The sequence below is a fragment of the Triturus cristatus genome, chromosome 11, assembly GCF_964204655.1.
Source record: "Triturus cristatus chromosome 11, aTriCri1.1, whole genome shotgun sequence".
Taxonomy (NCBI): domain Eukaryota; kingdom Metazoa; phylum Chordata; class Amphibia; order Caudata; family Salamandridae; genus Triturus; species Triturus cristatus.
This window is the reverse complement of record NC_140594.1, coordinates 432,723,685-432,746,307: the sequence shown is the minus strand read 5'-3', so window position 1 is coordinate 432,746,307 and position 22,623 is coordinate 432,723,685. Positions and strand designations below refer to the sequence as shown.

The 22,623-nt window shown below is 45.8% G+C and overlaps 1 protein-coding gene across 1 annotated transcript; it reads left to right on the top strand.

Moving 5' to 3' along the window:
• Positions 1-337: 337 nt before the first annotated feature.
• LOC146784386 (gastrokine-1-like) lies at positions 338-21,014 on the top strand. Its single transcript, XM_085634539.1, has 6 exons — positions 338-436; positions 2,724-2,777; positions 9,768-9,905; positions 18,603-18,713; positions 20,080-20,224; positions 20,768-21,014. Exons 1-6 carry the CDS (start codon positions 425-427, stop codon positions 20,857-20,859), a joined length of 552 nt encoding a protein of 183 aa, XP_085490665.1. The 5' UTR covers positions 338-424; the 3' UTR covers positions 20,860-21,014.
• The last annotated feature ends 1,609 nt before the right edge of the window (positions 21,015-22,623 follow it).

The following is a 22,623-nucleotide window of genomic DNA, read 5'->3' as shown; positions in this document are numbered from 1 at the left end:
TGGTGAAAATGGAGGGAGCAATGGTTCAGAAGGGTTTACACTGCTGACAACTTGATAAATGTGTTGACCCCTAATGTGATTTTTTGTTGCTTTTACCTGCAGAGGAATGTCAGCTTTGTGTGCCCCAGCTTCTCAAGGAGCTAATCAGGGTGGGCCAGTGCATGGGTGGGTCTTCATTTTGAACGTCTGGTGATTTTCAATGGAGAACAAATAAATCAGGCTATCTAACATACGGTGGGGTTATGCAAATATAGAGATAGGTTTACCACTGCAAACATCAGGGGAAAGTAGATAAGAGAGATCAGGTCTAACATGGTGCAAGCCCTGGTCTGTCCACACAAGGTATGGGTTCAAATTCCCTATATAAGCACTGGGTAGAGTGGGCCATCTCAGGCAGATCTTTACAGACTCTCAACCCAACACAATGAAGCTGACTGTAAGTATTTGACCCTGACTCAAACATGTGTCATTGCTGACTGATTTGAATGGTCTAGGACTGAGGGTGGAAGTAACATGGAAAGGTTTTGGGTCTTACATTGATATATCGAACTGTAAGGCATTTCTCAGACTTTCACAACAAGAGTTAAGACGTATGAGCTGCCAATCTTCATGACTATAGCTGTGTCTCATGCAGCACAGGCCTCATGCCATTGGCCAATTGGAAGTTATATGATTGGCAGCAAAAACCTGGCGTATAGTTAAGGGTGTCTTACCGCATTTTGTGAATTGCTTATTGAAGCCACATAAAGTACACAATATTTTAAGACTAGACCTGGTTTCCGATCTGTTTCAGAATATGGATATAGAATATCTGCGGTATGCCACTTTGGTGTTCATGCCTCAATAATGGTTCATCATGTTATTCCTGGTTTAGTCTCTGTCAACTGACGAGTAAGGGTCTAACCACAACTCGCCAGTAATAAATTCCAGCCCCTGCACACACCCCAGTACATTTCTTCAGTCAAACCTGCCTGAATTTAAAGGAGGCGAAGGGTTGGGTTTACGGGGATGTGGATTTTGATGTACTAAGCAGCAAAACCCATATGGTATTCTTCAATTTATGAGTAAACCTCCACATGGAAAAAATTTACTCCTTGTAAAATTTGGAACCCTGAGTTTACAGATGTATTGGGGGCAATAAATTCTGTACATCCTCATGCCCAGGTAATCATGTCCTTCGTGTGCTCTGTGTTAAATAACATATGACAAACAGAAGAAAGATATCGAGTTTCCATATTAGTTAAATGGAAATAACCAATTTGTTTTATTTAACAATTGTATGTACTGTGTACTGCACCAACTGTCAGAATTACATGTTACATGAAGAAGAACATGACAAGGAACGATGCAACCACTGAGGGGTAGCCTACTGAGAGTGGGAGAAGTAATGAAATTTTGTCTTAGCGTTAAAAAAAAAGCAAGTCACCTTGTGAAACACACTAGTGGGGCCCTGTGGTGGGGCAATGGCCTCAGTTTAGGTGCAAACAAAAAAGCTGCATTTCCAGAGCTCTATTGAAGGACAAGAGAGCCAGTTGAGCTCTCCGATGAAAGGCCAGAATGTTCCATACTTTATTAGCTACCTGGAAAAAAACTTAATGGTAAGGTTTGCCTGGAACTTAGGTGTTTCAACTAGAAGAGAATTCTTAATCCGTATTAGAACATTGGAACATTGGCAGCTCCATTGAAGACAATGGAGCGCTCCGGGCTAATACTGGCCGGTATAAGCCCGGAGCACCAACATTCCAATGTGTCTTTGTTCACAGCTCTGGCTGTGAACAAAGACTTCAGGGAGCCTGTGGGGATTTCAATCCCCTCGCGCTCCCTGAAGGGCTTTGTTTTGGTAGAACATTCTGCCCTCTAGTGGCAGAATGTTCTAATAGCCTTATAGCCCTTCGTAGCAGGGCTATACCGCTGTTAATGGCCCGCTGCTGTTGTTAAAGTCCCTCGCCTTCGGCTCGGGCCTTTAACGCTGCAGCGGGCCATTAACAGCCGGTATAGCCCGCTACGGCGGGCTATAAGGCTATAATACATGTTGGTCTCACGAGATAATTGGAAGATCTTCCCAACAAGATAGTCTTTTCATGTGGATGGCTCTATTTAGGCAGTTGAAAGTGAACTGGTCTATAGCTATAGATCCTATGCTAATTGGGGGCAGCTGAACAATCATTAGGACCAGGCAAGGATCAGATAACAAGTAAGTGACCCTCATGTAGTAGAATGGTAGAGGGAAAGAGTGAAGGTGTATTTAGTTATATGGCATTTTCTGCTCTTTCGTGTCACCATGCCCCTTCACCATCAGCTAAGCAAACTCCTCTCACTAATGGCCATTATTTCACATTAGACCTGCCTACTTACCCCGTCAGAGGGAAGACCCCACTTTAGATAAAATACCCTAAGGAACAAAGAAAGATTATTGACTAAACATGGCGGTGGAACACGGAAATTTTCACTTTGATTTATATTTGGTTAGTTTCTGATTTCAAGCTAACTGCATCACTGTAACATTGGGGTACAATAGCTGGTGCCACCAAGAACAAGCAAGGCCAGGGTTAATGAATGAAGCAACAATAAGGTTTCACCACTTTGACTGGACTGGACTAGATGGATTCCATGGCTGGTCCACCAGTAATGTGCATGGTTTATTTTGTAAGTAGCCTAAACAGAATTGGTTTTCCTGCAGTAGTTCTATGTATCTATAATCTGTGTATTTATGTCTCTCACAGATCTTCCTCCCTGCCCTTCTGGCAGCCTTAGTGATACCATCCCTGGCTGATGACGTAAGTAGAGATAAATAAGATTATGGTAAAATGCAACTGTTTAGGAATGTAGGCTATCTTGGCAGTGATAGGCCCTGATAATCCGTATACACTAATTATGTGCACATTTCCTTGCATGTTTGTTTTGCTTCACTCTGCTAACCGTTTCAGATGCATTTGTTTTCTTGATAAAAGGTAGATAGATACATTGATTAGATCAGAGATATAATTGGTGTCTTGTCTGACATTATTTGTATATTGTACTACTCGTTGAATGTATTTTGTTCAGTCTTGAATATGTTTGGTTCTGTATGAGCAAGCAGCACAAAATGTTCCTAGAGTATAATTTAGTCAGTCAAGGGGCCAAAAGTATAGGGAGTCATAAGGAAAATAAATATGGAAAGTTAGGAAAGTATAACAACACTGAATAGATTCCCGCAAAACGGAAATGAGGTGAAGAAGCCAAGTCAAACGTAGTGTGAAAATCAGTTAAGCAGTTTTTGGAAGAAAAAAAAAATTTGGTTACATAATTAGTTAAAAATATTTATGGGTGGATGGCATATTGATTTATTTTAATAACATTTGAATATGTGAGAATTTAGATTGCTTGACAAAAAGATTCAGTTTTAGTTTTGCCAATCTTGAACTTGTGATTGCAGGAAAAAATCTACTAAATGGAAAAAATATTTGGCCTTGTGTGGATGGGATAGAAACTAAAGCGCTGAGTGAAGAGTGTTTCTGAAAGCTGCACTCTTTGCCCATTACCCGCAGGTCCCTCCGTCCTCGTCCCATTCCTAACAAGTGGAGATTACTATCTCCGCGACAGAAAAAAAGAACAGGAGCATTCTGGGATACCTAACCCACTCCCTCCCGCTGGGAGTACATAAGCGGTACCAGCCCAGCATGCAGCCTGTTCTTTTTTTCTGTCTTCCGACAGAATGGGACGTGTTGCTACCTTACCTGTGTGTTTCTTCCATGAATGTCTCGTCGAGCTGCTGGGCTGTCCTCGACGTTCTGTTCCGCGTCTCCTGGCCTGCCGGGCTTGCTGGGAGTCGTGTTGATTGGCGCCCGGCCCTTTGCGGCTGGGGCGCCGGATCTCCGGATTTCTTCCGGGTTACAGCGCGCGTCTTCCTGCGGCTTGGCCAGGCTGGAAGACGCGCTGATGTGGCTGTTATGGGGGTCCAGGGGCTGCTCTGGGCAGTGCTCCTGGTCTCCCTGCCTGGCTTGTTGGTGTGCTGCTCGCCTTCTTCCTCCCTGTTGCCCCTGCTGTTCTTAATGTTGGTGCAGGGGCGGACCTTGATGGGGGTCGGTGTCTAGCCGGTTGCTGCAGCCCTCTTCCTCGCCCGGCGCTGGTGTCTTGGAGGGCTCCTGGGCTGGATCTTGGGGGCAGGGCGCTTTTGGTGTGCTCTTCCTGCCCCTATGGTGAGTATGGCATAGCGGTTCCGCTTTTCTTCACGTTTGCCTCGCGCTTACATGTTCCTCTGGCTATGTGGTCTGTGCTTTGCCTGCTGGGTCTGGCTGTGCGCGGTGGGCTGCTTCGGCGGTCTTGGCTGGGGGACCTGCTCGGCTGCTTCGGTGGTATTCTCGCCTTGATTGCTGCTGGCGCTTTCTGGTGCTCTGGGACCCGGCATCCTCTGGTCTCTCCGTCTGCTGGTTGATTCCTGTTGGGGACTGTCCGTGCTGGCTTGTGGCGCTCCCTGTTCCCGCTTGCTGGGTTGGAGGCGTTGCGTGGCTTTCTGCGCTGTGTCTCTGCCTTGCTTCCCGGTACTGCAGGGGGTGGGGGGCTTCCTCCTCAGGTTGTGGGTTCCCTGGCCTCCTTGTTTTCCGCTTGCTCGGCGCTTGTTCCTGGATGGCGTCTGGGCGGGGGGTTGGGGGATGGTCTCTGTTTGGTGGTGTTGGCCTGTCCCCCTGGTGGGTGCCACATTTCGTTCTTCCCTGTGCTCTGCTCTTCTGCTGTGTTGGCCTGCGGCCTTGGCTCCCTGTTTTCCGCTGCTGGGGGTGTGCCGGGGCTGGCGGGTGCTGTGGCCGTCCGCCCATTCCCCTGTGCATGCTTCTGCTCTCCTGGGCTTTTTAGTTTTTAGGTGGGGTTCGGCCTGGTTCGTTCCTCTGGCCTGTGGGCTTCCAGCCTTCCTGCCCTGGGTGCTTCTGTTCCCCCTGGTTGGTGCCTGGTTGGATGTCCGCCTTGGTTGCCTGTTGCCCGGCTTCTTCCGCCTACTGCCTGTCCGCCCTGTTGGTTCCTGCCTGTTCTTGTGGATTCGGGCCTGGTGCATGCCTGTCTGGGTGCATGCCTGCGGCTCCTGGTGCAGGGCGCTTCTTGCGTCCTTCCGGGGGTGTTGGCATGGCCCGTGCTCGGGGTGCCTTGTTTCTTTTTGCCCTCCTGTGCCTGGCCGGTGCTCTGGGCTTCGCTGTGTGGGGTTTCCTGGCCTGTGGCCTTTCCTCCATGATGACGCCTGGTCATGTCTGGGTGTTGCGGCTGGGCGTGCCGGTGCTCTTGCGTTCGCTCCTCTCCTGCCCTCCTGCGTGCCCTCCTGCCTGGGCTGGTGGTCTCCTTCCCCAGCGGGTTCCCTGTGGGTGAGGTTCGTGCTGGTTGGGGGTCGGGGAGGTGGGCCTGCGGCCCCCCGATATTCCCCCGTCTGCGGCTCCTCTGCTCTTGCGCTTGGCCCCTGCTTGAGTTTGGCTGGGTTGCTTCTTGCGTCCTGCATCGGGGTCCTTGGTGCTTCCGGACTCCCTGTTTCTTGGGTTCCCGGAGGGGGGGGGGGCTGTTGTGCCCTCCCTCTGTCCCGGTAGGCCTTGGCCTTGGTTGGCTGTTGGCTCCGAGGCTGTCCTGGTGGGGCCCCTGGTGGGCTTTCTGGCTGGTGTTGCTGCTTGCCTCTTGCCTGGTACTGTGTTGTGTTGCACTGGGTTGGCTGGTGGGGTTTGGTTTCCTGTTGTGGTTTCCTTTTCCCCTCTTGTGTCTCTTCTTTGTGGCTTGGGGTCCTTTGCCTCTCGCTGCTGCTCCTTTTGCCTCCTGTGGTGGCTGGGTGTTGTGGGTCTTCCTTGGCTTCAGCCTGGGTGGCTCCTTGGTTTCTTGGGAGCGCTGCTTCTGTGCCCCTCCCTGTCTGTGGGTTCGGGCTGCCCTGTGCCCTTCTTTCCTGCTTGTGGGTGCAGTTCCCGGTGTCCTCCTCGCCGTGCCTTCTCTTGGACTTGGCCGGTGGGTTTGTTGGTGGGGCTGCCGGTTGTGGTCTGGTGTCGGCCTCCCCTGGTGTGTGGGCCGCGTTGCTGCGTCCCCACTCCCCTTTTTCGGCCTTGTGCTGGTGGTTGGCTTTGCCTGGGCCCTGGGACTGTGGTTTTCGCCTTGTGGGCCTGTCCTTGGGCTTGTGCGTTTCCCGCTCCCGTGCGGCCTGCTTTCGGCCTGTGGGGTCTCTGGCCGTTGCTCTTGCTGGCTCTGCGTGGTTTGTTCTTCCCTTTTTGGGTCTGTTCCCGCTTCCCCCGGGGATTGTGCGCCTTTGGTTTCTCCGGGCTTCTCTCCTTTGGTTTGGGGGTGCCTGGGGTATTCCGGGGTGCTGCTGGGGCCTCAGCTCTGCCTCTGTGGCGTTTGCTCCCTTACGGTCCTTGTTTTTGGCCTCCCTTTGCGGGGTCCCTGCCTGGGTTCTTCCCTGGCCGCTCGTTCTCTGGTGCTTTTGGGCCTCTTTTTTGGCCTCTTGCTGGCCGGTGGTTCTGGCCCTGTTGGTCTGGGTGCCGGGTTGGTCCTGTGTCCTTTCCTGTGCTGCTCCTTTGCACCTGGCTGGTGTGCTGTGGCCTTTGTGTTGGTTGACGGTTGTGGCTTGCCGGTCGCCCTCTCTGTTCCCCTGCTGCTTCTCCTCTCTTGGTGGCTTGGCTTGCTTTGGTGCCGGTCCCTTGGGCCCCTTCTTGGTTGGGGTTTTTGGGGTTGGGTCGGTTGACCCTTTGCTTCTCCTTTCGGGTTCTGATGCTCCATATTGGGGTCCTCCGGGCTGGCTGGCTTGTAGGTTGTCCGGTTGGCTTCTTGGGTCTTTCTGGGCTGCCTGCGTTGTTGGGCTGTTGGCCTCCTTGTTAGTCCTTCCTGTTTTGCCCTTCTTGGGGTTCGCCTTGGGTAGTTCCTTGGTGTCCTCCTGACCTGTGGGTCGGCTCTTGGTTGGTGGGGGTTCCTCCTACCCGGTTCTGGGGTTTGTTTCCCCGGTTCTGTGTTCGGCCCTTGGTTGTTCTCTCTTGGCTGTTCACTGGCCGTGTGTGGAGTCTGCTTTGGGTGGGGCTTGTTGCTCTCCCTGGCGTTGCTTGGGTGGGTTCCTGGGTTCGTGTCCCTGTGTCTCCTGCTTTTGGTTGCCTCGGTCCTGGCCTCTGGCTGGTTCCTGTGCCCGGGTTTTCTTCTCCCGGTGTGGCGGCCTTGGCTGCGGCCGTCCGGTGTCTCTGCTGGGGTTGGCGGCTTGTCTTTCCTGCATTTTGGCCTGGGCCTTCTGTGGGTTTTCTGTGCCTCCGGTTCCTTTTTGCCACGGTTGTCGGCTGTTGGTCGGTGGGGGGGGGGCCTTGTCTGGGTTCCTTGGCCCCTTTCTTCCTGGTTGTTGCTCTTGGTCGGTGCCAGTTTTCTTGTCTGGTTCCTCCCTCTTCGGTCTTTGCGGCTCTGCTGGTGGCTTCCCCTGGTGTGTTGGGGTTGGTCCTGTGGTTGGTCGCGTTCAGTGTTTCTCTGGGTTTGGCGTGCCTCTTCGTTCTCCTCTTCCTTCCCCTCGCCTCTTGGTGTGGTATTTTGTGGGTTGGTCCGGCTGTGGGTCGCCTTCTTCCCTGCTCTGGGGGGTTCGCTCTCTGTCTTGCCCTGCTGTGTTCCTTCCTGGGCCTTTGGCCTGTCTCCCTGTGCAGCCTGCTCCCGTGCGCTCTTGAGCGTTGGGCCAGGATGTACTGTTTTGTCCCTGTTGGGGCGGCTGCTTGGTGGTGCCTGGGGCTGTGGGCTACTCCCTTGGTGGTTTTTCTCCCTGGTTGTTTGCCCTTCCTGGCTGGGTTGCTCCGTTGGGGCGCTTCAGCTTCTCCAGGGCTCCCTTTCCCTGGTGGTTCGGGGGGTGGTTTCTCTTTCTGCCCCTCTGGGGGTTCCCTTGGGACTTGCTTCTGGGTGCGGGGCCTCCTTCGGGCTTGCCTGTGGGATCTTGTGCTCGTTTGAGGTCCTTTCTTGATCGTCCCCTGCTTGTTTTGGGGTCTCGGCTCTGTCGGCTTGGTTGGGGGCGTGGCTGGTTGTGTGCTCCTGCCTGCGTTTTCTTGTGGGCTCCCTTCTGCTTCTGTTGGGTGCCTTTTTTTCTCGGTCTGGTACCCCTGGCTTTGGTGGGGTTCCGGAAGGCCGGTTTCTCTGCTTTGGTATTCTCCACTTGTTAGGAATGGGACGAGGATGGAGGAACCTGGGGGTAATGTCCTATTACTTACCGGTAATATTCATTACTCCTGGTCCCGTAGTCCTCGTCCCATTCCTTACTTCCCTCCCTCCCTCCCTGGCGGCCGGCCTTCCGGTTGTTGGCTTGGTATTTTCAGGCTGCATGCTGGGCTGGTACCGCTTATGTACTCCCAGCGGGAGGGAGTGGGTTAGGTATCCCAGCATGCTCCTGTTCTTTTTTTCTGTCGCGGAGATAGTAATCTCCACTTGTTAGGAATGGGACGAGGAATACGGGACCAGGAGTAATGAAGATTACCGGTAAGTAATAGGACATTACCCATTATGCATGAGCACCCTCTGCAGCAGCTGGTTTTGTGAATACAGGGTCCCTGAACTCAGAGACTACTGCATACGTCCTAAAGCCATGCATGTGCCACGTGCAGGCTGGATCCAGAGGCAGGGTACAGCTGACTGTGGTAGTACACATACTCGGCATAAAATGTGGCCATGTACAAAGAGTTTCTGAACTCAAGATTTTAGGTTTCAATGAAAATAATTATAGGCAGCTGTGCTGGGCCATTAGTCCTGCACACCTGCATCAGAAAGTTTACTTCTCAAACCTGCTGAACTTGGCCTTTGGTCATGCAGAGGTGATTCGGATGAAGAGGAGCTGAACCCACTGCACCCAGACAACGTGGGCGCTGAAAACTCACGTTTGGTCGTTAGTAAAAAATGTTATATGTGGCCAGCTATGCTCAGCCTTGGAAGGTCCTGTGGCCCGGAGCAAAGTTATGGTGGAAGGCAGAAGAAGAGCCCCAAGGTCAGCTGCCCACTGCCCGTGGCTGAAGCCCATGAGCTGTGGCATCTGTAGACTCTAGACTGGTGATCTTGGGGAGGAGGGGTTAGTGACAACGCACTAATGACTAGCTGGATATGCAGTGTATGGCCTGTGGATGGGTGCAATGTCCTCAGAACGTTTACTTTCCAAATTAGGGTAAATACCATGTACATACAGCCGACTTGGGAGGTGGGAATGGGCACAGAATGTGTGGCTCTTGAATTTTGCGGGCAAGACAAAAACCCACTTTTGTGCCCTAAACAAGCAGTGCACAGCCAAAGGCAAAAATTGTACTTGGTGAAAGCTACACAAGTAATATCTGCCAAGCACTCTTTGTGGTCTCACCCCATTCACCTATCATCATTGGTACATGGTGTAGGTCCTTACTTGGTTGCTTGGAGGTCTAAATTGTGATCTGAATCTTGTGCCATCTATTGCACCCATCGCTCCAATGATTTAATCCTTTAGCCAAGACATGGCCCATGGTATTGGTCTGTATACAGCCAAAACTCTAGTGATTTGATGCTTTTGATTAGATTCTGTGTCATTGCTAAAAATGTAATATTGTTTATTAGGTTCTTTGCAATTAAACTCATCTGAAGATGCTCCAAAGGCACTTTCTAATGGTAAATGTGAAGACGCAGCAGTTCCACAGTGTAGATATTATGCTCACTTTTCTAATGAGTTTATCTATTACATTAGATCTGGTGATACTATGACACTTTCTGTCCACTTCTGATTTGTCACCTCACAGTAGACTTGGTTGCATAGGGCTGTTCTGAAGATCATGTTGTAACTGCTAATGGTTTGCTGGTTTCTCCTGCAGTCTGTCACCCTTACTAACCAGGGCAATGATGGCGGCAGTGTCCACCAGACGGTGAACATCAACAATGAACAGAACATTGCCAACATCAACACTAACGCCGGGTGGAACTCGGTGAACTCCATCTGGGACTACAACACTGTGAGTACCTGAGAGTGTGGGCTTTGCATCAACGTGAAAAACATGTGATTACCAAATACCAAAGTAGATAGCATGTATATTACACATTTGTGTTAAGGGGGATGTTGGGTCTCCTTGACTGGGAACCATCAATACTCTTGACACCACTTCTTGATCCATTGACTGGACTCTGTGGCCATTAAGTTGGTGTTTGTTCATTTGTCCTGAATCCAACCCTTTACCTCAGACCATACCATTCTACTCGAGCTTGGAACCTTAGTATCCATACCCGAGACTTTAGAATATGGGGTAGCACAAGGCCTGGGCTTTTCTCCACATCAATTATTAAGCTACTTCTAATGTTAGGACTTTATTTTGTCAATCTTATGTCAATGATGTACAGATTTTTAGGGAGTTTAAAATATATAAATAAACCATAATTTAATTTTCCTTCACGTTTTAAACACTGTATGAAGCTGTATGCAATTTTAAAGAGATAAAATGGAATTCATTAGGGCATATTTACAAGCGAATATCGCCACCAGCACGTCACTTTTAGTGACTTTCTGGTCCAAAACTAAGGTGAGGCAATGCATGATCTTAGGATGGCGATACGGGGAGAAATTATTAATTTCTCCTCGTATTTTGCCCTTTCTGTGTGTGCTGCATTCTGGCACATCCCTCTGTTTAAAAATGTCAGAGCGCAGTGCTATCAATCTTGGCCTAACACCGCACTCCGACATTTTATTGTAAATATCCCCCTTTATTTTCTAGGTTAAAGCTAGAATAAGTAATTAGCTAAATGACGCAATAACACCATTATTTATGAAAATGGTAACAGTGCTCCGATAGTGAAAAATCCAAGTATTGAATCTGTAAAACCCATGTTTAATTCACAGATTCCTATTTAACAGCACTTCTACACATTTGAAATATAAAGTCATCTATACTTCATAAATGTTCCATTCATACATTTATTAAATGATCACAGTAGTATTAAAGGCCACCTTCCTGGTTGCACACTGAAAGCTCGTCAGGCATACAAACCCACTAAAGAACAACACTTGACCAGTGTTGGACATGGATGGGAGCGGTACTTAATACCATGGGCTCATCCTTTCATTTTTGAGCAGCCTGAGATCACATTAACTGAGGGTGGACATGATAAGCTTGGTGCTGTTTGATAGCAGAAAGTGGGAGACTGTGGCCCTCCGAAGTTCCCTCCTATGGTGCTGGATTGGAGTACCAGGAAGGCAGGAGATTTCCTTGTGGACTTCAACATAGTTATCTTTATTCTTACAGCAAAGAAATGATGCTCTAATGCTATAACAGATCCAGCTGCAAATATTTACAGTTCTGTTTGTTTTTCAGAGTTTACTTGCAGGAGGAACTTGTAATTTTGGCAAAAATATGAGAAAAGTTGTTTGGCAGGTGGGGTACAGTGGGTTTACTTGCAGGACGAACTAGTAATTTTGGCAAAAATATGAGAAAAGTTGTTTGGCAGGTGGGGTACAGTGGGTTTAGGAATATTTAAAGCCTCATGTTGTGTTTTATTTCCCTAGTATCTCTTTGTTGATTTTCTGGTACAGCAGTTGCACACAGTTTGCCAAAGCATTTAAGCATATTATCATACATTCCATACATGTCTATAACATAATGTACATCTGTCCCAGGTGCTTTGTGGAACTGGAGGTGCGTAACATCCCCTTGTTAGTTGGGGTGCACATTTCTGCATGCAGTCCATATCCATGCAGTCTTTTCTTGTTTTGAAGCCAGGGGAACCACTTGGCCCTGAGGCCAGCATTTGAACTAGCATGAAAGCAGAAAACTATTACAACTCTCCCTTATTTGGAGGAATATAATTATTAAACCTGGTTTTAGCCACTGTTGCAGTCTACAATATGGTAGGTCTGGGTGTTGCATCCCACTTGTTCCTGTCCTGATAGACAATAAACTGTTATCATAACTATACCAGTTGTGTACGCCCTCTCTACAGTGATTGTTTGTGTTACATAGGTGGCATTCTTTAGTATATAACACAGTTCGCACCCGCGACACTCGATACAAAAGGTGTGTGGAGTATCGCATGCACATCCCGAGTGAGACCTGATGATGATGATTCAAGTGAAGGCGTTTTGTTGTCTGTTTTAGATTTTAGTGCTGTAACATAGTCATCCCATGTTTGCAGCCCCCTAAGGCCCTGTGCATATAGTTCATCCCATGCATCTGTCTCTGCTGTCCCCTATTTGAGGAGGTCTTTTAGCCACCATTGATGGATCGGTGCCCCAGGTGATTTCCAGGAAATGCTTCATTTGGCTAGTGAATACGCCAGGGCTATAAATCTGACATAAGTGGTTTGTTTGTAAGCTCAGCCATAGTCCCCACCAGGTCTTCAGAGTAACTTACTATTTCAGCACAGGACCAAAACATATGTGGACGTCCTCTGCCGATGAGGTGAATATGGGGCATTTCAGTTCTATCCCTGAGAACATGAGGTTCAACAGCGCTGAGGTAAGGTGGGGTTGATGTGAATAGTTGAACCGGGTGTACTTGCTTCTGTGGTTCCTTGACGCTGTCGTTACATGCCTCATCACCCCTTCCCACTGCTTATTTGTCAATTCCTACCCCACAATGGTATTCCATTTACCCCATAGGCTGGGGTACTCATTAAGGACAGAGCAAAGCAGCGCATTGTATAGCAGAGTTAACATCCCACCTATCCTTGCCATATGTCAATAAGAGCCCCAGCATTTCGAAGGTGCGCTGCTGTGTCAGGTCTTGGCCCCATGTCTTTCTAAGGATGAGTCAGTGCATTATGCGTCAGCGCCAGGAACTGCCCTAAGCCAATTCCGTGTCACTTTCGGGAATGTGAGCAATATGTTGTGTTTAAATATATCTCCAAAAGTGGACAGTGCGTTCTCTGACCAGTGCTTCCTGTAAGCGCTGGGTGATTGCTATGAAGTCCTCCACTGTGGTCAGTATGTCGGGGAGATCCAGTTGAGCTTCCATGAGGTAGAGAAGCACCTCATCCACATACAGGGAGATGACATCCCATGTGCCATTGCATGTTATTCCCCACTCTGGGCTTCTCATCCTAGTAGGAGCCGGAGGCGGCTTAATGACTAGTGCAAATATTGAGGGTGACAGTGGGTACCCCTGCCTGGTGCCCCAGCCAAAGGGGAAAGATTCAGAAATGTCTCTGCCCGTGTGCACTCCTCCTGTCAGAGTGGTGTATAAGAGACTAATCTAGCATCTAATTTCAGGCCCAAACCCCATGCCTTCGAGTACTGCCTTCAGAAACGGCCATCCCAACATATCAAATGCTTTCTCGATGTCTAGAGGGATCGGAATCGTTTCATCTTCAATTCCATTATCACAAACAGTCGTCGCAGATTCAAGAATGTATTCCTCCCTGGGATAAACCCATTTTGATCCAGGTGCATCAGGGTGAAATCACTTGGTTCAATCTGTTTGCTATCACCTTTCCTAAAATCTTGCAGTCAGTGTTGAGCAACGACAGAGGCCAATAGGATCACTTGTCTAAGGAACCCCGATCTGATACTTCATGTCATGTTTAACCTGCATTTCTTATCCTAAAATGATGTCTCTAGTTTTATCATAATATGTTTTGGGAGTGTGCATACACCGTTACCCTGAATATCACCAGGCACTACTCTTCCAAGTATGAAACATCCACAAGCTCTAATAGAGCCCCTCTATATACACTTATATGTGAATATAGAGACATTCATATGGCTCTCATATTGCACTCATACTGAACTGCATTTTGCAGTTCTAGCTCATTTCTGAGGAGCTCGCAAAGTCGATGCAGCTCTACACTGACTTGGACAGTGCATTGATATTTCAGTGCAAAGAGGTTCACAGATATCTAACAATTCACCTCCATACGGGCAAGCACCATAAATTCATATTCTTGGTTAGACATTCACAGGGCTCTCATACACTTCTATGCTGATGTAAACTAAGCACTAATATCCTCTACAAGGTCGACCATATAGCTATGGCAATGCCCCTGACTTCTGTCTTTGACTGATATCCTTGTTCTGAGACACTTGCATACATTATATTGCCGGATATTAAATTCTGCAACATGCACAGCCAGCCGACCCCTGAGGCATTGAGTGTTCACATTTTACACAGCTGCAGCATGTACTGATAGCCAAGTACTGAACCATTCACCTAGATTACCCTGCACTTTATACTGATGTACAAGTACTGAGACATTAAGAGTACTCTGAAGTTGAACCTCTGTGCTGACCAACATTATACACTGATGTCCCAGTAGTAAAAGCCTACATTGAGCCACACTCCGACCCACTGTGGTCAGGTGCGCAAAGCCCATTGGGACCAATGCTCTTCATGTGCATGTGTGGCAGTTGTGCTGCCAATGTATAGATATTCATAGCTGCCAACCTGCCTCATTATAAAATGTATTACTTCTAGCCAGGCCTAATTGGTAAACAAAATTAGAGTCAGGAAATTGTAATATTGCTTTAACCAAAGTAAACATGGGCTCCCAAAACCCAGAATGCCCAGTGTAGCTGCTGAAGTTGCCTGAGCGGCTGGAACCACTTGGCAGCTATGCTTAACAGGATCACTCCATCTGGTATTTGGAATATGTGGCGTATCTTCACCATTCGCCTATGCACATTTTATCAGCATTTTATAAATTCACTACTCACAGGGATCCATCATTCCACAATGCACTTAATGACTTGAACCTTAGATGTTTGGCATGTGTTGTTCAATGGGTACTAACTTCTTTTTCAGATATTAATTTTTAACCAGTCAATCTGCTACTCAGTGACAGAATAAAAGAAGTAGCAAAAGATCATTTATGATTTTAATAATCTCATACTTTCTAGAATGCAAACCCAGAGGGTACATCATATATAAAAGCCATTCTTGTAAACGTTTAATCTCTGCACAGTAAGAAAAACGGAATGATGCAAACAGTATGTCAGAATATCAACTATAGAAACATTTTGCTATCAAAACATTGTGACCAAAATATTGAGGAGCACAATTCAGAGAAGCTATGTGGATAGATGTATTAGTCATAACAACACATGAATATATCAAGAAGATATATATAGTCATGGTATATTTATGTGCAGTCAATTAAAGTCAACCCATTATTACCTATCTATACTTAACTTGATATTTTGGTCAAAAGGTTTTGGTAACACAAGTTTCTAGAAATTATCTTACGGAGAAATACTAGGCACTTAAAAGGAAAAGTTGAAAATCATTTAATCTAAATATAAAAATGCATACACAATATTGTTATTTATTTTTTACTTGTTGCAAAGATTTACAAAAAGCCATATTATGTAGAGGGCTTCCTTGATAAGGCAGAAATGACATGTTTTCACTCTTGCTTAATTTGCATTGGATGGTGTGTTTGTGTGATTCAAAAACATCCCACGTTGTATGTTCCCTCCTCCCGCTATGAACATGAAATCCATAACAGTGCAATAATTCAGTAGAAGGTGTTTATCTGTTTCCACCAATAAGGGTTATTTCCTTTCATTGTGGTTTTACCAGTGTTGTTGCATAATGCATAAGGATATCTCTGGATGCATAAGGATATCAGTGAATAGCAGTTGAGTGTCACTTGCGCATATGTGCTTCTTTTCTTTGCAAGAGGAGAGTGGTCAGATGCTGTTATGGTGCTCGGTTGAAGGTATATTGCCTGTATAGTTTTAAAGAGGGGGCAGGAGCTTGGGCCCACCTAAACATTTATCTCCAGACCGATGTCTTGGTAGCAATTTGAGAAATAAAAGAGAGAATACTTTGTGTGGAGAAGTGTGGCTCACTGGTTAGAGTAGGCAGACCTGGAAGCAGAGGTCAGCCCGGGACCAGGGTTCAATTCCCGGCTCGGCTGGGTCTTGAGTCCATAAATTGTCCATGGACTCGATAATTCTCGCTCCAGTGCATACTCGATTCATGGGTTCACACTCTGCAACTCTGGGCAATAGCTTGCTTAATCTCCACAATGGCCCCTCGCGGCGGGATGCCTGGCTATCACCTTGTGGATGCCCTGCTGGGTTATCTCACAGGGGAATACCAGGACAGGTTCCCTAAGCAAGCACTTAGAGACCGGTTGGTGATTTGCGCTATATAAATATCTGCACATTTACAATCACAGTTAAATCTCAATACAGTGTAACCAATTTGGTCACACAATAATCCACTAGACAACATAGTCTGAGTTTAGTAGGGTTTAATTATACATTTAGAAACAAATCAATATAGACAAGCCTCAACATTATTATATAGAAATACAGAACAACCAAAATAAGCCCAAATATCCTGAAGAGATTTACCCTATAGAATACAAAGAAGACAATGAACTACAATGACAATGCAAATGATCAGGAAAAATAATTGAGTATTAAACTGCATCAAATGGCTCTCCAAGGTAAGCATTAGCAAGCTATCTCTCCCTAGACTACCTTAAAGAGGAAACCTTAAACTTAACCCCTTCCATGCTGCGCAGATTCCGCCGCTGTGCTGACGGAATCTTGCGCGGGCGTGGTCATGACGGAACGGTTCCGTCATGAGCACAGCTCAACCGTGGCTCATGACGGAACCGTTCCGTCATGAGCACCGAAGGGGTTAAAAGCATTTAGTAAAGGTGAAATTAGAGAGCTGTTAGCTGTCGGAGTCTTCAGTGGAGTGCCCTCCAACCTTGGGTCACGTAGCATAAAGCCACACAAACAGACACATAGATCTCCTCCCAGTGAAGTATTAAGATGTCTCACTGTTCCTCACTAAGCTACAGCATAAAATATCAATTGTATTCAAGAGAGACAATCCCATGTGAATTTTGCTAGTACTTTTTCAGTACTCCGACACAACTGGTTACTTGCACCACCTTTTCCAAATTGATAAGTTGCAACTTCATTCATCCTTGGTCATTCTTCTCTTCCTCCATGAGAACTCGTCTCTTTGCTCATTACTGCGCTTTTACTCGCCAGACTTAGTCTTCTCCTAACTTGCTATCTAATGAAAACAATCGATGCTAACTATTGAGGCCTTGCCCACACCTGCAGTGGAAACAAAAATACTAGCAAATACATTCTACATTGAAGGTTAAATACGAATTACATGTTAGACTAAACGTGAGCTTGAATTGAACTGGTTTCTCAAGGTCCACTCTACTCAACTTTAGCAATGCACAGTTTTACAGACTACATGCACATTTCTACACTCATAATAAATGCAGCTTCTTAGTACATGAATAAATCGTAAAGAATTATGAAGATAGCATTCTAAATGTACCTACATAGAAATAATTCTTCTTACACGTATAAATGTTCAAACATTAGTCTACACATTCACATTCTATTTTATGAACCTCACAAGCAACACATTTTACATTAACTTCTTCTGTCACATTAATATGGAAATGTTATATAGATCTCTATTAGTCACGCTGTATACACAGAATTCTTCACATGGAGTGCTTTAAATACGCACTACTCCATTACCCTTAGGAACATTGATCACACAGAATATATCTGAGTGCTGACTACAAGTGATTATGATGCACTCCTACAGTATCTCAGAATTGGATCAAAATTAAACTTCTTCAAGGGTGATAGCATGTTAAGCTAGTGCAACGACAGCATATATTTGTGTTTATGTGCACATCACATTTTCAAATGCCAGTAAAGTTGGTGGTAGTAGTAAGGTAGCTCACTGGATTAATTTTCCCACTAAAGAGAAGTTTGTGTAGCCTGCAAGTTACAAGGAAGCATCAGTGTACTTCAGGTTGTTAATGTGACTCTACTGCAAGGTATTTTTCATGCTCACGCTGAGAGGTTTCAGTGTCTTTAGGACAGTTGGCTTGTGTGTGTGCTGCCTAGACCCAAATGTAAACTGCAGGTCACAAGTAGTTCCAGTCTCTGTTAAACAGTCTGTGATTCATCTTGCTGAAATCTCTGCATAATCCGCTGATCACAGGTTCGAATTTGTGCAGGACAGAATCAGACTTTAGCACTTTCAAAGTTAACAGAATTAGTACATTGGATGTGGTAATGATAGTTCTCAAGAATCTTCATATATTTAACTGCCTCTACTAGGTATAAAATATATAAAATACTAATACATATGCCCTTCTTCGCACCCCTAAAAACACAGCGCAGTCATGTATTCTTGTATGCCTTTAATAAAAAATAAAAAAAATCTTAATGTAAAGGCCTTGTATTAAAGCCATGATGTCACCGTTCCTGTTTGTACTGCGGTGAAAGCAGGGGTGCAACCAGGGAGTAATGGATGGCATGGCCTGCAAACAGATGCACTCCTTCCTAATTTCCCATTGAGTGCCATTGTCCTGCTCGGCACGGCAAACCTGGAGCAATAACAACAAAAAGGTGATGGTTCAAAAGCTTTGCTATGCAGAAGCAGTTTTGTGGCTCTTCCCCACCTTCCTTACTACAGCACAAGCTGTCGCATGGAATCCTGCCCTGAGTAATCATTGTGCGGGTTTGAACCACTGCCCTGCATAGAATGCATATGTCCCTGCAGCGAACACAAAAAGCTATCTCTCAAGTGTTTTGGGGGTTTTCCCATCAGTTCAGTGAACTTCAGAATGCATCTATTCCCTCCAAATTCCACAATAAGCCCATCTCATACACCAGTCATGTGAACATAAGACATTATGTTGATAAAGGGTTTTCTATCTTCCAGGGATTTATTGCAGTGCGGCCGTTTGCCAAGAAGTCCTGCTATATCCATAGGCTGAACAAGAATGTGGTGCCCAGTATCCAGGAGCTCGCTCGCCTCACCAAGGAGAAGAAGGTGATAGTGGGGGTGGTGGGATATTGATTGGGCCTCCGACTCTAAGAATAGGATGTGTGTAGGAGTGACTTAGCCCTAGAGGAGTCCTGACACTTCCAAATTCCACTCATTTACCAGGATTACTCCTGGCTTATTCGTAAAATTGAGGAATAAGACAAGAGTACCACAAGTGTAAGTCACATACAAACTACAAACTCATGCTGCACACTCACACACACTCAGTCAGTACTGGACTCTTATGTGCAGCTCTGAAAATCATACCTGCAGAATGAGCACTTCTGTGGTTGTATCACAAAAAGTGCTCCAGTGGCAGAAGGGGCTTTTACACATATTGAGCCCCAAGAGCACTGAGACATTATAAAAGGGACTAACAGCCCTTGTGCAGCCCCTTCTATAATGCTGATCATGCTGGTGCCCTTTTTCTGTGACTGTGTGCCCCACAGAAATGAGGGAAAGCTTTGCCTTTGTGCCTGAGCCATATCACAGATGCAGACACAGAGGCAATGGAGCTGTAACAAAGCACACTGGATAGATGCCATAAACAGGTGGCATGTAATCAGTGCGCCTATCAGGGTGCACATTATAAGAAATAACAAGGGTCCCAGGAACCCCCCAGACATACCTCAACAGGTAGATGCTGTCACTAACTGTACCCACCTGCACCTCCAGTGGTGTCTCTACTCAGACTGAAACACAGACTGGGTTGCCACCTGCATTGAAAGGCATACATTCATTTTCAAATACCTAGCTTGCTTTCAGTAACAGAGCGTTCAGAGTGCATGTGAAAGTTTGGTCCTGCACTCTGCACAGTGCATGCATTCTCTGTAAAATGTCAGGCACATGTTAAGACAGTGACCCCAATAAGTAATACAACCACTAGTGTACTGTATCATGCTCTAGATGCAGTTTGTGGAATATATTCAGTTCTGTTTGCCACATTTGCTGTATCATGCAAACTTTATGAGGGCATCATTGGGGTACTGTGTGGAGCTCTGAAGGCTTTACCTGGAGCATTGTGTCCAGTTCTGTGTGTGGCGTCTATGTACTGTATCAAGTTCTAAAGCCATATCTGCAGGATTCTGAGCCTTTCAAATGCCTTCATCTGGAGCAGTATGTCCAGTTCTGTTGGCTAGATCTAGTTTATTGTTTCTAGTTTATATTTGGAGATTGAATTGTGTCCCATTTAGAAAAATGAATGGTAAACATTTCCAAGTAGAGGAGTCATGTTGAGGCTAGATCCCCAGAAGACATTCTATGAAGCAATATCAAGATAGAGCAGAAAAGGAGGAGGGAGACGAGATGGGAGGAGAAGGTGGAAGGAATGCTGTAAAACCTGTTATCTGATTACATCTCTGTCTCCCTCTAGGATCAGAAGGCTCCTGCTGGACCACCCCCTCGCTCCTTGCAATATACCGTCACCAGCGCTAAAGCCGAGAACTTTGCAGAGTATGGAAAACCCATTGAGGCCATGTGCCGGGGAGTACCCTCCTACCTTGCTGAGGAAGATCACGGTGAGTATCCTGCAGCTCCATTACTCAAACTGTCGGTGGAGGCCTGCACTCTTTAGAAGTAGCCCAAACAAGTGTTTTTTTAAAGACTATGCCGAATCTGTTTAACAGTCAAATTGATAAAAACAACATAGGGGACAGTTAGCCTTAAGATTTGGGGTTTTCCTAACATGTCTGCTACACAAGCTTTTCAGAGGCAATGGCCTCCTATGGATGACAGCGCAGTTTCCTGATAGTCCAATTTAGTTCGGATTAATGCATCCCAAATTTATAATCAATAAAGTCAGAGTTAGGTATTCTGTTCTCTTCTTTGATAAAGGGTTTGGCCACATGCATATTATATGAGCACGCCTTATGTGAGCTGTGTGCACACTTTCCAGTATTAAAGTTCCTATGTTATGTGCAAGACCCTGGCTGCTGCATTACCATGTAGTTTTTCTGTTGCTAATTGGGGTTACCTAGCAGGTTTCTAGCCTAGTAATGAGTGCTCTTTAGATTTGTTAATTACTCTGAAGGGGTGACATTTTTCCTTTCTTTCCTCTACAGGGAACAGTTTCTTTTTTGGAATCGGTGGCTGTGTACGGGCTGGCCTTCTCTTCCTCATTGATGTCAGTCTTTGTGGAGGAGCCGGGTTCTAATTCCAGATTCTTTGAAAATCAGAACTTTCAGATTCCTGTCATCCATTTTGTTTTTCCCAGTGATATCGCATGTTTACTAGCCGCTTGTCTATTTTACCTCTACTTCTGAGCTGTGTGACTCAAATATCTGCAAATAAATCTATTGTAGCATTTCATCCATCAGTGTCTCATTAACGATAAATGTGAACTTGTTTGTGTGAAGCAGGATCTCCAAATTTTTCTGTAATAAGAGCAACTTCTGATCAGAGAAAATCATTGTCAGCTACTAAAGGCAAAGTAACTCGCACATTGTTACCAGACACCCCCTCACCCAGCTTCATTGACTATGAACCTAATGTCCTTGGAGTCCTTGGCGTGCACTACTATAGTTTGAATAAAATACTGTGACTAGGGGTAATATGATATGGCTGCTACTATGATATGGCTGCTATGTGTGTCAGTGAGTGCATAGTCTGTGGGAATGTATGAACGTGTGTGATTGAATGAGATATATTTGTATGCGTAATTGACTGCCTGTGTCGTCTGTACTTGTGGCACAGGACATACATTTTGTCTTATGTGGCACCATTATAAGTACAACCAAAAAATCGGGGGAGGTAGAACTTAAGGCTGGGTTTACCCTCCTTACTATATATAGTTTCACAAAATTCAAGTATAAAAAAAAAACTAACCTATGGGGGAACTAGGATTCAACAAAAGTTCATTGTAATCAGCTTACAAGAAAAAAGACTCTTTTTCTAGAGACCCCTCACCCACCAGGGTTTCCCCTAGGTGGCATGCCACAGCATGCAGTCTCCAGGAACAGAAGTAGGTAACGAACCGAGAGGCGTGCTTTGATGAAGGTGTGACTACAAGCCCCTTTACCTCTGTTGTTGGCCAAAGAGGTAATAGTATTGCCTAAATAGAAATACAGAGCATCATTAAGTAACCATGTGTATTTTGTGTATACACATTAGGTGTGCACTGTATCCTCATTATAGGCTTTATTGACACAGACGCAATACTAGGGGAACCAAACTCATTAAGGTCAGGTTTCTCCTGGTATTACCCCCGATTTTAACAATAGCAGGTAGGGGCCGGAATAAAATAGTAGCTCACTAGTTAGGTATTTTCAAGACTTATCCTCCTGTCACTCCACATCACTGCACCTGCATAGTCCATAACTAAGTGCTCCTAAGTAGTTCGTAAGTTGCAGCACGCCTCAATCCGTAGAGGTTTTAGAGGAACCCCAATGATGAAGCATGCCACCTAGGGGAAACACTAGTGGGCGAGGGGTCTCTAGAAAAAGAGTCTTTTTTCTAGTAAGCTATTTACAACAAACTTTTGTTGAACCGTTATATGTTCAACACAAACATACAATAATTTTTTTTAAATGGGAGACATTTGAAGTGCAGTAAAATGTTCTGCAAACATTTTCTTAATAAGGAACATTTTTCTGCACTCCCATTTAAAATAAATTTTTTGTTATAAATATGGTACATGTCTTCCAGCCACTGGAAGCAAGATGCCTTCTGTGTTTGAATGCAGCACTTTAAAATAGGAGAAAAATTCAACTGATGAGCTAACTTAATGTTTATGTGCATTACATAAAACTCATCATTTTAATTTTCTTCCATGTCAAAGTGTCTTTACAAACAGCAGGCATTTTACTTCCAGTGGTCTGTAGATATGGTGTCATATTCCTAACAAGAAAATACAGTCATGTGATTAAATGTGAGGAATTTAAAGTGAAGAAACAGTTTCATAAAATATTCAGACTTAATT

Excerpts from the sequence above, each read along its gene's own strand:
- LOC146784386 (XM_085634539.1), top strand. Across the intron at positions 2,778-9,767 it reads TACCATCCCTGGCTGATGAC|TCTGTCACCCTTACTAACCA; the intron begins GTAAGTAGAGAT and ends TTTCTCCTGCAG. Across the intron at positions 20,225-20,767 it reads CCTTGCTGAGGAAGATCACG|GGAACAGTTTCTTTTTTGGA; the intron begins GTGAGTATCCTG and ends TTTCCTCTACAG.